The 15,000-nt window shown below is 43.6% G+C and overlaps 1 protein-coding gene across 1 annotated transcript in view; it reads right to left on the bottom strand.

Annotated features, from left to right (window-relative positions):
• Nucleotides 1–3,148: 3,148 nt before the first annotated feature.
• LOC310859460 (calpain-2 catalytic subunit-like) overlaps nucleotides 3,149–15,000 on the bottom strand; it is a 19,959-nt gene continuing 8,107 nt past the window's right edge. The window contains exons 10-22 of the mRNA XM_083766010.1: nucleotides 13,609–13,781; nucleotides 11,695–11,706; nucleotides 11,438–11,530; nucleotides 10,984–11,102; nucleotides 9,249–9,285; nucleotides 8,266–8,331; nucleotides 7,965–8,022; nucleotides 7,509–7,573; nucleotides 4,848–4,916; nucleotides 4,537–4,615; nucleotides 4,044–4,160; nucleotides 3,396–3,454; nucleotides 3,149–3,278 (exon numbers count right to left, since the gene is read on the bottom strand). Coding sequence (XP_083622136.1) covers nucleotides 3,255–3,278; nucleotides 3,396–3,454; nucleotides 4,044–4,160; nucleotides 4,537–4,615; nucleotides 4,848–4,916; nucleotides 7,509–7,573; nucleotides 7,965–8,022; nucleotides 8,266–8,331; nucleotides 9,249–9,285; nucleotides 10,984–11,102; nucleotides 11,438–11,530; nucleotides 11,695–11,706; nucleotides 13,609–13,781 — 971 coding nt within the window. The 3' untranslated portion in view covers nucleotides 3,149–3,254. The remainder of the gene's footprint in view (nucleotides 3,279–3,395; nucleotides 3,455–4,043; nucleotides 4,161–4,536; nucleotides 4,616–4,847; nucleotides 4,917–7,508; nucleotides 7,574–7,964; nucleotides 8,023–8,265; nucleotides 8,332–9,248; nucleotides 9,286–10,983; nucleotides 11,103–11,437; nucleotides 11,531–11,694; nucleotides 11,707–13,608; nucleotides 13,782–15,000) is intronic.

The following is a 15,000-nucleotide window of genomic DNA, read 5'->3' as shown; positions in this document are numbered from 1 at the left end:
ATAATAATAATAATAATAATAATAATAATAATAATAATAATAATAATAATAATAATAATAATAATAATAATAGTGTATATGAGTGTGTGATCTGATCCAGAGAGTTACAGTAAGAAACAACAACACATGGAAATACATAAATACATAAAAATAGTCATCATGAATCATAATATGATTCATGATGACTATTTTTATGTTTTATGTTATACGTATAAGCTAAGAGCCATATTACAGTGGGATATCTTATATCTATATAAACTATATTTATATTCAGAGTGCAATGTCTACGTAAAATTATATCTAAGTTACATAATATAATAATTCATTCAATCATATAAGGGTTTACTTGGTTCATTTTGGCCTAGTGCAGACCGGACGCACACAGTGGTGTGAGTTGATACCTGGTTGATACGCGTTCTGAAAGAGCAATTACTCCAGTCAGCCACCCGGAGGCGCCGTTTCACCTTAATGAAACCACATCACCACAATGGACCAGAATATACTCATAGTTTGGTTTGATTGATAGACCACTGGTTCATGTCAGGGACCATTTGAACAGACATGCCAGGGACCCCCATTTGAACAGACATGCCAGGGACCCCCATTTGAACAGACATGCCAGGGACCCCCATTTGAACAGACATGCCAGGGACCCCCATTTGAACAGACATGCCAGGGACCCCCATTTGAACAGACATGCCAGGGACGCCCATTTGAACAGACATGCCAGGGACCCCCATTTGAACAGACATGCCAGGGACCCCCATTTGAACAGACCTGCCAGGGACCCCCATTTGAACAGACATGCCAGGGACCCCCATTTGAACAGACATGCCAGGGACCCCCATTTGAACAGACATGCCAGGGACCCCCATAAGAGAAGATTTATACGGCTCTAGCAGTGACTCTCAACCATAGACTGTAAAAAATATGGACAAAGCGTTCCCCGGGTCTAACATGAACGTAAAATGAAGCCTGAAATCCCTTGCACTGTAAATCGCCATCTTTCTAGATCCGTTTTGGACCAGCTGGCCATTGGCTGGCTCCGTTTGGGTCCAGCTGGCCATTGGCTGCCCAGACAACGAGGCGGGACTTCCCCCCTTCTTCTCTGTTGGTTTTTATTTTGACTCGAGTGGGAGGAGTAGACTCTTGAGTGGGAGGGGAATCCCGATCATAGACGGTAACGGTAGCCACGCCCCTCAGAACATACGCGACTTTATGGTCATTATTTTAATTAATGGGACCATAATTTTCCAAAAAGAATATTATGACATTAGAAATGAGACTTTAAACTAGTGACTGGAAGAAGAAAGTATTCATGACCATGTTTATTAAGGTAATACAGTCTAGGTGAAGTTGGGCCAAAATACATGGGCCTCTATGGAGCTATGGGGCTTTTTGGGTCCAGTCCAGCGCCACAACAGGCCATTATATGAACTACCGATTTCAAATGAGGCTTCACGAAATATCTGGCTGACTGCCCCCCTGCTCTCAACCCGTTTAATTTCAAGGACCCCCAGTTTGACAATGCATTAGGGCTACGGACCCCCATTGAATGGCATTTCTCTCTCTGGGACCCCCAATTTATATTGTAAAATCACTGTTAATTTAACTCTGAGAGTGTACACATGAAACCAAATATGGACCCGTTGGGGTCCACATGGAACCAAATGGACCAGTCAAGGTCCACCCTTGTTCACAAGAGAAGTATATTTTTGTGAATATTAAATCTTCAGATGTTACTGTGAATACATTCTGACCTACATAACATTCTTGACAACCTTTATGCAAATCATATGTAAATAAGACCTACAGTCTATATGCAAATTGCAAAGGTTTTAAAATGTAATTCAGAAGCTGAGGCTTTGATGAATTATGTGGCTCATTCGATTCCACAGCTCGCAAAAGCCTCGCAGACAAAAAAAATCCATTTCCGCCAAAGATTGACCGAGATACAGACCCTTTTGTGTTTTTGCACGCTGAAAGTCTAAGTAAGTAGGGGAGAGATTAATTCATTTCAAGTAACCAAACTTTTTTGTGAACAAGATACACTTGTCCTCTCCCATTACCCAGAGTGTTTTTTTAATTTTGGTGAAACGAGTCGGATGCAATCGGCAAGCAAAGTGATCTTGCTCTTACTTCCGCAGCTTTCGTCCTGCCAAAACCTTTCGTCCTGCCAAAACCTTTCGTCCTGCCAAAAGCAAGATCACTTTGCTTGCCGATTGCGTCCGACTCGTTTCACCAAAATTAAAAAACACTCGGGGTAATGGGAGAGGACAAGTGTATCTTGTTCACAAAAAAGTTTGGTTACTTTAAATGAATTCATCTCTGTGCAGGGAGGGATTAGTAAAATGCGTGTCAACCGACCTGGCTCTCCCCTACTTGAGTAACATAATAATTATTTATATTTTAGAAATGAGACTCGTAAGTATATGTGACCAAATGTCACTGAAGGACTGCCATTGGATTTTTTTGAATTTTCATTTAATGTCTTGCAGAGAAACAGCAAGTTGAGAAAACAGGCTTGAAAGGTTCACTTCTGTGGACTCTAACATTACACCTATAGCTACATGTTTAAGCATTTATTTAATATTTACATGTCTTCTGTGGTCTCTAACATTACACCTAGCTACATGTTTAAGCATTTATTTCATATTTACATGTCTTCTGTGGACTCTAACATTAGCTACATTTAAGCACACACACACACACACACACACACACACACACACACACACACACACACACACACACACACACACACACACGAAATAAAAACTGAATAAATCTCTAAAGAAGTAAAAATAAAAACATAGGCTAATTAAATAATGCACAACAACGATAACAATGTGTTTCCCGTAATCAATTAATCTTTATTTGATTTTTGATTTGATCTAGCGTCAATACCCAGGCTTTCATCTTTATCGGCGCAAACGTTGAAAGCCTGGAGGAACGCTGTGATTGGCCGCTCTGGTCTAGAAGTGGGAGGAGTCTACCCTTCCGGGTGGGTGTCGCTCCAAATGATGTGACGTAGCGCTGCACTAGGGGGGAGAGGAGGGGCCGGGGGTGACTGACAGATCGGTGAGATCCAATCAGGGCGTGCGCAAATCTCAGCCGCGACCCGCCCCTCTAGACCAGACACCTGACAGGTTAGCCTGTGATATGATCGTAGATATTCTGGTGATTTGATTTCATGTGATTTCATTTGATTTCATGTGATTTCATGTGGTGGTAGATCTTCAGGTGTCAGATGATCAGTTGATGGCCAAACACAACCACTGAAACACAAACAACCAATTAAAAATAGACAATCAATTAACTAATAACACCAATAATAATAATAATTATTATAATAATAATAATAATAATAATAATAATAATAATAATAATAATACCTGCTGTATGTCCAGATGGATCTTGCCGCTGTCGTTCTTGTCGAGAGTTTTGAAGATTTCTGTTTAGAGGAAAGAAGAGGGTGTGGTCTTTAGGATGATGGGTGTGGTCTTTAGGATAATGGGTGTGGTCTTTAGGATAATGGGTGTGGTCTTTAAGATAATGGGTGTGGTCTTTAAGATAATGGGTGTGGTCTTTAGGATAATGGGTGTGGTCTTTAAGATAATGGGTGTGGTCTTTAAGATAATGGGTGTGGTCTTTAGGATAATGGGTGTGGTCTTTAGGATAATGGGTGTGGTCTTTAAGATAATGGGTGTGGCCAATTGTATGATGGGTGTGGTCTATAAGATAACGGGTGTGGCCAAATAGATGATGGGTGTGGTCTATAAGATAATGGGTGTGGCCACTCACTAAAGAGCATCTCCACTCGTATCAGGCAGCCAATGAAACAACAGAATACTCACTGAACAGACAATGAAACAACAGAACACTCACTGAACAGCCAATGAAACAAGAGAACACTCACTGAAGAGCCAATGAAACAACAGAACACACACTGAACAGCCAATGAAACAACAGAACACTCACTGAACAGCCAATGAAACTACAGAACACCCACTGAACAGCCAATAAAACAAGAGAACACTCACTGAAAAGCATCTCCACTCGTATCAGGCAGCCAATGAAACAGTCGAAGTCGATGGCAAAGTGGGCGTCGGCATAGCGACCAACGATCTCCTGGATGACATCACTGTTGACCTGGAAACCTGAGTGATTGACAGGTGACACCTTCATCATCATCATCAGACAGAGCTGCTCTCATCTCATTATTATGTAATTAAACATTGTTAATGAGCTGCTCATTATATATTATTAATTATGTAAATTAACTCACCAGCCTCAGACAGAGCTGATCTCATCTCATTATAATATCATTAATTATGTAAATGAGCTCACCAGCCTCAGACAGAGCTGATCTCATCTCATTATAATATCAGTAATTATGTAAATGAGCTCACCAGCCTCAGACAGAGCTGATCTCATCTAATTATAATATCAGTAATCATGTAAATGAGCTCACCAGCCTCAGACAGAGCTGATCTCATCTCATTATAATATCAGTAATCATGTAAATGAGCTCACCAGCCTCAGACAGAGCTGATCTCATCTCATGACTGCTCATCGCTCCAGAGTTGTCAGAGTCGTGACTTTTAAACACTTCCTGTACAATAACAAAAACAATAAAAATAACATCACAACACTAACACAACAATAACAAAAACACTAACAATAACATAACACAATAATAACAATAGCAACAATAACACAACAATAACATATCACAACAATAACAACAATAACATCACAGCAATAACAATAACATCACAAACACTAACACAACAATAACACAACAAACTATTTTGGTCCAGGTGTTGTTGTTGTTAATATCTTACCAGGTATTGCTGTATTTTGGTCCACAGAGCATGGAATTCCACCAGGCCCAGTTTAGCTGATCCATCTTTCTGAGATCTGAGTCAAGGTTGATGATCTGAACTCATCTATTGTATATGAATTCATCTATTGTTATGAATTAATTTATTGTTATTAATTCATCTATTGTTATGAACTCATATATTGTTATTAATTAATCTATTGCTACTACTAATCTTTTGTTAAACTCAGGGGTTATTTTCCATTAAATCATAGCGCCCAGCGATTTATAGCAGCGGAGCACATTTACCGACGGACCAGATATTATCCCGGATGTAGCTGAAGTAGCTAAATGTAGCCAAAACACTCTAGAGGCGATCGACAACAACGGGAGGTAAGATTAATTCTGACGCGACTAGCGACGGGAACGCGGTGGGCCGTCTCATAAACACATAAAGCTTTTCTTAGAATTGGACGGAATGATTTAGATCAGAGTTAACATTTTTGATGACGTCCCACTGTTGCGCAACATCGAATGTTGTGCAACAGGCGCTCCCAGCCTGTGGAGCGATGCGATCGGTTTTCATATCAATAACCTCCATCACCAACACTAACCCCAACATACCATGCATGTCCTCCTTCTCTCCTCTTTCCCCAGACGAGGTTCTACAACTAGTAACATCCTCTAGACCTACCACTTGTCCTCTTGACCCTGTCCCGTCTCCAATCTTCCAGACCATCGCACCTGATCTGCTCCCCTTCATCACCTCCATCATCAACACCTCAGTAACCTCAGGCTGCGTCCCATCTGCCCTCAAGTCAGCCAGAGTAACACCACTCCTCAAGAAGCCAACCCTTGACCCCTCAGATGTCAAGAACTACAGACCGGTATCACTCCTTTAATTTATTTCTAAAACCATTGAACGTGTTGTCTCCAACCATCTCTCTCTCCATCTCTCACAGAACAATCTGCTGGATCCCAACCAGTCCGGATTCAAGAAGGCCCACTCCACAGAAACTGCCCTGCTGGCAGTCACAGAAGCACTACATGCTGCCCAAGCTGCTTCCCACTCTGCAGTACTGATTCTCCTAGACCTATCGGCAGCATTTGACACAGTGAACCACCAGCTGCTCCTAGACACCCTAGCGGATCTAGGCATCGGTGGAACGGCACTAAAGTGGTTCTTCTCCTACCTCACCGACCGGACCTACCAGGTTTCCTGAAAAGGTCTGTTATCATCCCCCCAAACCCTCCAAACTGGGGTCCCACAGGGATCTGTACTTGGTCCTCTCCTTTTCTCACTGTACACTAAATCCCTTGGCACTATCATCTCTGCTCACAATATATCCTATCACTGCTACGCCGATGACACACAACTGTTTCTATCCTTCCCCCCTTCTGCCACTCAGGTGGAAGAGTGCATCACTGCATGCCTGGCTGACATCTCACAGTGGATGTCCTCCAATCACCTCAAGCTGAACCCAGACAAGACTGAGCTTCTCTTCTTCCCAGCTAAGTCCTGCCCTATGCGGGAGCTAACTATCTCCGTAGACAACGCCCTGGTAACGTCTGTCCCAACAGCCAGGAACCTCGGTGTTGTCCTGGACAGTCAGCTCTCGTTCAAAGCTCACATCACAGCTGTCACTCGATCCTGTAGGTTCACACTCTATAACATACGACGAATTAGACCGTTCCTCACCCAGGAATCAGCCCAGCTCCTAATCCAGGCAACAGTCTTGTCAAAACTCGACTATTGTAACTCCCTCCTTACTGGCCTACCAGCATGTGCACTTAAGCCTCTCCAGCTGATCCAAAATGCCGCAGCTCGCTTGGTCTTCAACCAGCCAAAATTCTCACATGTCTCCCCCCTGCTCCGCTCCCTCCACTGGCTCCCGGTCGCTGCCCGCACAGAATACAAAACTCTGATGCTGGCATTCAAAGCAACCAAAGGTATGGCTCCCCCATATCTATGATTGAACCCTACAAACCCTCCCGCGCACTCAGATCAGCCAACGCAGGGAAGCTGGAAGTACCCTCACTAAAAACGCCGGGACAACGCTCCACACGTCCCAAACTCTTCTCCCTTCTGGCTCCAAAACTGTGGAATGCACTTCCCATTGCAGTCAGAACTGCAGCATCACTCCCAATCTTCCGCCGTAGTCTGAAAACCCACCTTTTCAGACTCCATCATGGCCCATAGCACTTACCCTACCCCCTTAGATAGGATTTCTGTACACTTAGTTAGCATCTGATACAGACTTATAGCATGTTATGTAGACAGCACTATAATTGCATTGTATAGTCATAGCACGCCATAGTACATGTATAGCATAGTAGTATATATATAGTTTATATGTATGGTCTCATGATATAGATATTCCACTGTTACTTTCTTAGTTTACGCATGTTTTATGATAAATGCTTTTTTGTGATGTATTCCCATGCTTTTGTTCTTGCTTAATGTAAGTCGCTCTGGATTAAGAGCGTCTGCTAAATGCCTAAATTGAAAATTGTAAAGGACGGTGAACTTCGTCCTGGGTGTTACTAATAGTAACCTGGGCGCTGGGTGTTACTAATAGTAACCTGGGCGCTGGGTGTTGCTAATATGTCCTACACTCACTGTTCAGGGTCAAAGGTCACAGTGACCTGTGTTCAGGGTCAAAGGTTAAAGGTCAAAGGTTACGTCCAGGAGGCTGACGATGTGTCGACACGTCTGGAGGCTGAAACCATCAGTTCTGATGTCACTTCCTGTAAGGAAGGAAGGAAGGAAGGGAGGGAGGAAGGAAGGGAGGGAGGGAGGAAGAAAGAAAGACTTTTAACTCGGCTTTAAAACTGGCGTGCGTGCACATGCGCGTGCTCGTGTGTGTGCTTGTGCGTGCACGTGTGCTCGTGCGTGCCTGCGTGCGTGCGTGTGCGTGTGTGTCTGTGTCTGTGAGTGCGTGCATGTGCGTGTGTGTGTGTGTGTGTGTGTGTCTGTGTGTGTGCGTGCGTGTTTCTGTGTGTGTGTGTGTGTGTGTGAGTGTGCGTGTGCTTGTGCGTGAGTGTGTGTGTGTGTGTGTGTGTGTGTGTCCGTGCGTGTGTGTGTGTGAGTGAGTGCATGTGTCTGTGTGTTCGTGCGTGTGCGTGCGTGTGTTCTTACTCTGAGTCACCACCGTGTTCAGAATCTGCTGCAGCTCCTCTGCCGAGATCTCTGAGTCCTGAATGACCAATGAGATGAAAGAATGAAACATTGACCAATGAGATGAAAGAATGAAACATTGACCAATCAGATGAAAGAATGAAACATTGACCAATCAGATGAAAGAATGAAACATTGACCAATCAGATGAAAGAATGAAACATTGACCAATCAGATGAATTAATTTCATGTAAGTGAATAGTTATTGAGTAATAGTAATAATAGTAGTAATAGTAATAGTTATTGAGTAACGAGTCTTTACGTTTCCAGAGATCTGCTTGAAGAGATGTTGAAAATGTGGATCCACGTCACTGTCTCTGACGTCAGGCTAGACACGCATGCATGCACGCTCGCACACACACACACACACACACACACACACACACACACACACACACACACACACACACACACACACACACACACACACACACACACACACACACACACACATTTATAAAAGGGCACAAATATTTTCAGTTGCTTCTGATATACTACGCACTCGAGACATCACGTGTCTCAGTGCTTGAGTCCAAACAAGCCCTAAATGTACAGCATATACAGTAGGTAACACATTAACTTATTCACAGCCAACATTGGTCACTTCAGTCTGTCATATTATTACCAACACCGAAAGTAAATCATGGGTACAAAAAGCACCTTCTCCTCCAAATAGACCGACTGCCTATAATGGAGGAGATTGAACAGTATGTTGCAAGCTGCTTTGCCTTACACTTGGACAGCCCTATAATCCTCAAGCCTCTGACCACTAGCCTGTGGACATGGCCCAGGCTGCCAAATATAAAAACAATGAGCTGACACGTATAGCCCAGTTGTATAATGGCCTGTACTAATGGTTGATATTTTACTTGTTTAGTAAGGAAAGCTTACTCTAAACTTGAATCAAAAGCACAGCCAACTTCCAATAGAAAAACCTCTCTGCTGTTGTCGTCAATTATAATGACATCTGGTTTATTTGCAGTTATATTTGCAAACACGGTTGGGTCATTGCATTGAAACATTTCTGGTTTCACACAGGAATTTCTGTGAAACACAACGGAGGAATGAAACATAGGTGACACATCTTTGGCACACACACACACACACACACACACACACACACACACACACACACACACACACACACACACACACACACACACACACACACACACACACACACACACACACACACACACACACACACACACACACACACACACACACACACACACAGGTACCTACCTCGTCCACAGTGGCAGCTACATCCTCCTCCATGGGACTGCAACAGAAAACGTGTTGTAATGTCATGTTTCATCCTCCGGGTGGCAGTGTGTTGTAATGTCATGTTTCCCATTGCAGTCAGAACTACAGACTCACTCCCAATCTAAACTATAGAATTAACTTCCCATTGCAGTCAGAACTACAGACTCACTCCCAATCTAAACTATGGAATGAACTTCCCATTGCAGTCAGAACTACAGACTCACTCCCAATCTAAACTATGGAATGAACTTCACATTGCAGTCAGAACTACAGACTCACTCCCAATCTAAACTATGGAATGAACTTCCCATTACAGTCAGAACTAGGCCTACAGACTCACTCCCTATCTAAACTATGGAATGAACTTCCCATTACAGTCAGAACTACAGACTCACTCCAAATCTAAACTATGTAATGAACTTCACATTACAGTCAGAACTAGGCCTACAGACTCACTCCCAATCTAAACTATGGAATGAACTTCCCATTACAGTCAGAACTACAGACTCACTCCCAATCTAAACTATGGAATGAACTTCCCATTACAGTCAGAACTACAGACTCACTCCCAATCTAAACTATGGAATGAACTTCACATTACAGTCAGAACTACAGACTCACTCCTAATCTAAACTATGGAATGAACTTCACATTACAGTCAGAACTACAGACTCACTCCCAATCTAAACTATGGAATGAACTTCACATTGCAGTCAGAACTACAGACTCACTCCCAATCTAAACTATGGAATGAACTTCCCATTGCAGTCAGAACTACAGACTCACTCCCAATCTAAATTATGGAATGGACTTCCCATTACAGTCAGAACTACAGACTCACTCCCAATCTAAACTATGGAATGAACTTCTCATTACAGTCAGAACTACAGACTCACTCCCAATCTAAACTATGGAATGGACTTCCCATTACAGTCAGAACTACAGACTCACTCCCAATCTTCACATTGCAGTCAGAACTACAGACTCACTCCCAATCTAAACTATGGAATGAACTTCCCATTGCAGTCAGAACTACAGACTCACTCCCAAACTTCACATTGCAGTCAGAACTACAGACTCACTCCCAATCTAAACTATGGAATGAACTTCCCATTGCAGTCAGAACTACAGACTCACTCCCAATCTAAACTATGGAATGAACTTCACATTACAGTCAGAACTAGGCATACAGACTCACTCCCTATCTAAACTATGGAATGAACTTCCCATTACAGTCAGAACTACAGACTCACTCCAAATCTAAACTATGTAATGAACTTCACATTACAGTCAGAACTAGGCCTACAGACTCACTCCCAATCTAAACTATGGAATGAACTTCCCATTACAGTCAGAACTACAGACTCACTCCCAATCTAAACTATGGAATGAACTTCACATTACAGTCAGAACTACAGACTCACTCCTAATCTAAACTATGGAATGAACTTCACATTACAGTCATAACTACAGACTCACTCCCAATCTAAACTATGGAATGAACTTCACATTGCAGTCAGAACTACAGACTCACTCCCAATCTAAACTATGGAATGAACTTCCCATTGCAGTCAGAACTACAGACTCACTCCCAATCTAAACTATGGAATGGACTTCCCATTACAGTCAGAACTACAGACTCACTCCCAATCTAAACTCTTCAGACTCCATCTTAGCCCGTAGCCCCTCCCCTAGACTATAAGCACTCTCTCACCTGCCATTGGTCAGTTTTTCAGAGAACACTCTCAACAGGAAGCTTCCTTTACGATGGGGTTCAAAGGTCGACGGGATGATGACATATTCTCCTGGAGGAAGTTTAAACCTGTCGCACACCTAGCAGGCAGGCAGGCAGGCAGGCAGACAGACAGACAGGCAGGCAGGCAGGCAGGCAGGCAGGCAGGCAGGCAGGCAGGCAGGCAGGCAGGCAGGCAGGCAGGCATTAGTCTGACTAACTAACTAACCCGTGGCAGGTTAAAACTAACCCGTGAACCTAGCATCTGTCTAACGGTAATCTGCTAAAAAATGCTAAATTATAAATCTAATAAATTACATAAGTTGAGCCTTTGCATACGCCTGTAAGTAAGGTAAGGCAAGGCTAGTGCTAACATGCTAATGCTAACGTGCTAATCAATAATAAAGTATTTGATCAATCAATGGTGACCCCTGACCTCTCTGATGTTGCTGAAGGCTTTGCTACGGGCAACAGACGTTTGTCTCAGCAGCGAATCAGGACCCAGGTGGATGTTGCTCCGCCCCTTGTACTGATGACATCACAGGAAGAGGTGTGTCTTTAAATATGTGGCGCAACATGTTTAGTGTGTGTGTGTGTGTGTGTGTGTGTGTCCGTGTATGTCCGTGCATGCGTGCGTGCGTGCGTGCGTGCGTGCGTGCGTGCGTATGTGCGTGCGTGTGTCATCATACACACCTCTTCAGGAACCTGCAGAGAAGAGCAGAAAGGTCAAAAGGTTAATAACTAGTACGGTACTATTTTACCGTACCGTACCGTACCGTCCCGTATTGTAGTGTACTATTTTAGCTTATATCTACCCTATAATGTGTGTGTCTCTGCCAGGGGGGCAGTCAGCCAGATATTTCGTGAAGCCTCATTTGAAATCGGTAGTTCATATAATGGCCTGTTGTGGCGCTGTCACTGGACCCAAAAAGCCCCATAGCTCCATAGAGGCCCATGTATTTTGGCCCAACTTCACCTAGACTGTATTACCTTAATAAACATGGTCATGAATACTTTCTTCTTCCAGTCACTAGTTTAAAGTCTCATTTCTAATGTCATAATATTCTTTTTGGAAAATTATGGTCCCATTAATTAAAAAAATGACCATAAAGAAAAAAAAACATCGCGTATGTTCTGAGGGGCGTGGCTACCGTTACAGTCTATGATCGGGATCCCCCACCCACTCGAGTCAAAATAAAAACCAACGGAGAAGAAGGGGGGAAGTCCCGCCTCGTTGTCTGGGCAGCCAATGGCCAGCTGGTCCAAAACGGAGCCAGCCAATGGCCAGCTGGTACCAAACGGATCTAGAAAGATGGCGACTTACATCAGGAATTACCATATGATTACAGGCTTCATTTTACGTTCATGTTAGACCCGGCGAACGCTTTGTCCATATTCTTTACAGTCTATGGTCTCTGCTGAGGCAGCAGAGACAATGTATGAATGAATGAACCTGTAAAGCGCTTTGAGCACTAGGAAAAGCGCTAGAAAAATGCAATTCATTATTAAGCGCTACTGAGGTCTTGTTATCTCACCTGGTACTGAGGTCTCGTTATCACACCTAGTACTGAGGTCTCGTTATCACACCTGGTACTGAGGTCTCGTTATCACACCTGGTACTGAGGTCTCGTTATCTCACCTGGTACTGAGGTCTCGTTATCACACCTGGTACTGAGGTCTCGTTATCACACCTGGTACTGAGGTCTCGTTATCACACCTTGTACTGAGGTCTCGTTATCACACCTGGTACTGAGGTCTCGATATCTCACCTGGTACTGAGGTCTCGTTATCACACCTGTTACTTAGGTCTCGTTATCACACCTGGTACTGAGGTCTCGATATCTCACCTGGTACTGAGGTCTCGTTATCACACCTGGTACTGAGGTCTCGTTATCACACCTGGTACTGAGGTCTCGTTATCACACCTGGTACTGATGTCTCGTTATCACACCTTGTACTGAGGTCTCGTTATCACACCTTGTACTGAGGTCTCGTTATCACACCTGGTACTGAGGTCTCGTTATCACACCTTGTACTGAGGTCTCGTTATCACACCTGGTACTGAGGTCTCGTTATCACACCTGGTACTGAGGTCTCGTTATCACACCTTGTACTGAGGTCTCGTTATCACACCTGGTACTGAGGTCTCGTTATCTCACCTGGTACTGAGGTATCATTAGCTCACCTGGTACTGAGGTATCATTAGCTCACCTGGTACTGAGGTATCATTAGCTCACCTGGTACTGAGGTATCATTAGCTCACCTGGTACTGAGGTCTCGTTATCTCACCTGTTACACACCGTTAGCTCACCTGGTACACATCGTTAGCTCACCTGGTACACATTGTTAGCTCACCTGGTACACATTTATTTTGCTCACCTGGTACACATTTTTTTTGCTCACCTGGTACACATCGTTAGCTCACCTGGTACACATTTTTTGCTCACCTGGTACACATTTATTTTGCTCACCTGGTACACATCGTTAGCTCACCTGGTACACATTTATTTTGCTCACCTGGTACACATCGTTAGCTCACCTGGTACACATTTTTTGCTCACCTGGTACACATTTTCTTTGCTCACCTGGTACACATCGTTAGCTCACCTGGTACACGGCGAAACCGATGGTGTTGAGGTCTCGTCCGAAGCGTTTCTCCCGCCGAGCGTCTTTCTGCATCAGACCAATCAGAATGCTGCATCCTGGACCTTCATCACCACCATCATCATCATCATCTTCCTCCAAACGCAGCAGGAACTGAGGGTTGGAGCAGAAGGTGGCTGTGGAGCAGATATTATTATTATTGTTGTTGTTATTGTTGTTATTTTCATCATCTAACCCATTCTGACCTGAGATCAGATTCTAAAAATCTCTATTACATCCTGACGTTTTCATTATTAACCCATTCTGACCTGAGATCAGATTCTAAAAATGTCTTTTATTTTTCAATAGCTAAAGCATGACATGATGCTAACACCAAAATGGGTTCCCGCCCAGAATGGGCTAATAATTGTAGGGATTGCGTCCTCAGATATTGTCCGTGTGATTGGCTGGAAGGTGTGCCATTCTGCGTTGTGATTGGCTGAGCTATCGCTCGAGCCCACACGCTTTCTCCAGGTACTGTATATTTTCTAGTAAATCTCGTCTTTGGCACGGAATGAGTTTAAAGATGTGGGTCTGGACATATTGCATGATTTGGATAATATTATGGTGACATAAATTATGACTTATGACATATATGGTGCATTTATAGAGCTTTTTTATGCAAGGACCTTTACATATATTGTGCATTACATTCACCCATTCACACACACATTCACACACCTTTACATAGATTGTGCATTACATTCACCCATTCACACAAACATTCACACACCTTTACATAGATTGTGCATTACATTCACCCATTCACACACACATTCACACACCTTTACATAGATCGTGCATTACATTCACCCATTCACACACACCTTTACATAGATTGTGCATTACATTCACCCATTCACACACACATTCACCGTACCTGGGTAGTTTAGGGAGTTGAACCGTACCTGGGTAGTTTAGGGAGTTGAACCGTACCTGGGTAGTTTAGGGAGTTGAACCGTACCTGGGTAGTTTAGGGAGTTGAACCGTACCTGGGTAGTTTAGGGAGTTGAACCGTACCTGGGTAGTTTAGAGAGTTGAACCGTACCTGGGTAGTTTGGGGAGTTGAACCGTACCTGGGTAGTTTAGGGAGTTGAACCGTACCTGGGTAGTTTAGGGAGTTGAACCGTACCTGGGTAGTTTAGGGAGTTGAACCGTACCTGGGTAGTTTGGGGAGTTGAACCGTACCTGGGTAGTTTAGGGAGTTGAACCGTACCTGGGTAGTTTAGGGAGTTGAACCGTACCTGGGTAGTTGTAGGGAGTTGAACCGTACCTGGGTAGTTGTAGGGAGTTGAACCGTACCTGGGTAGTTTAGAGAGTTGAACCGTACCTGGGTAGTTGTAGGGAGTTGAACCG

Source organism: Protomyctophum parallelum (assembly GCF_964188405.1).
Source record: "Protomyctophum parallelum genome assembly, chromosome: 5".
Taxonomy (NCBI): domain Eukaryota; kingdom Metazoa; phylum Chordata; class Actinopteri; order Myctophiformes; family Myctophidae; genus Protomyctophum; species Protomyctophum parallelum.
The sequence above is the reverse complement of the archived record's forward strand: the minus strand, read 5'-3'. Positions and strand labels throughout refer to the sequence as shown.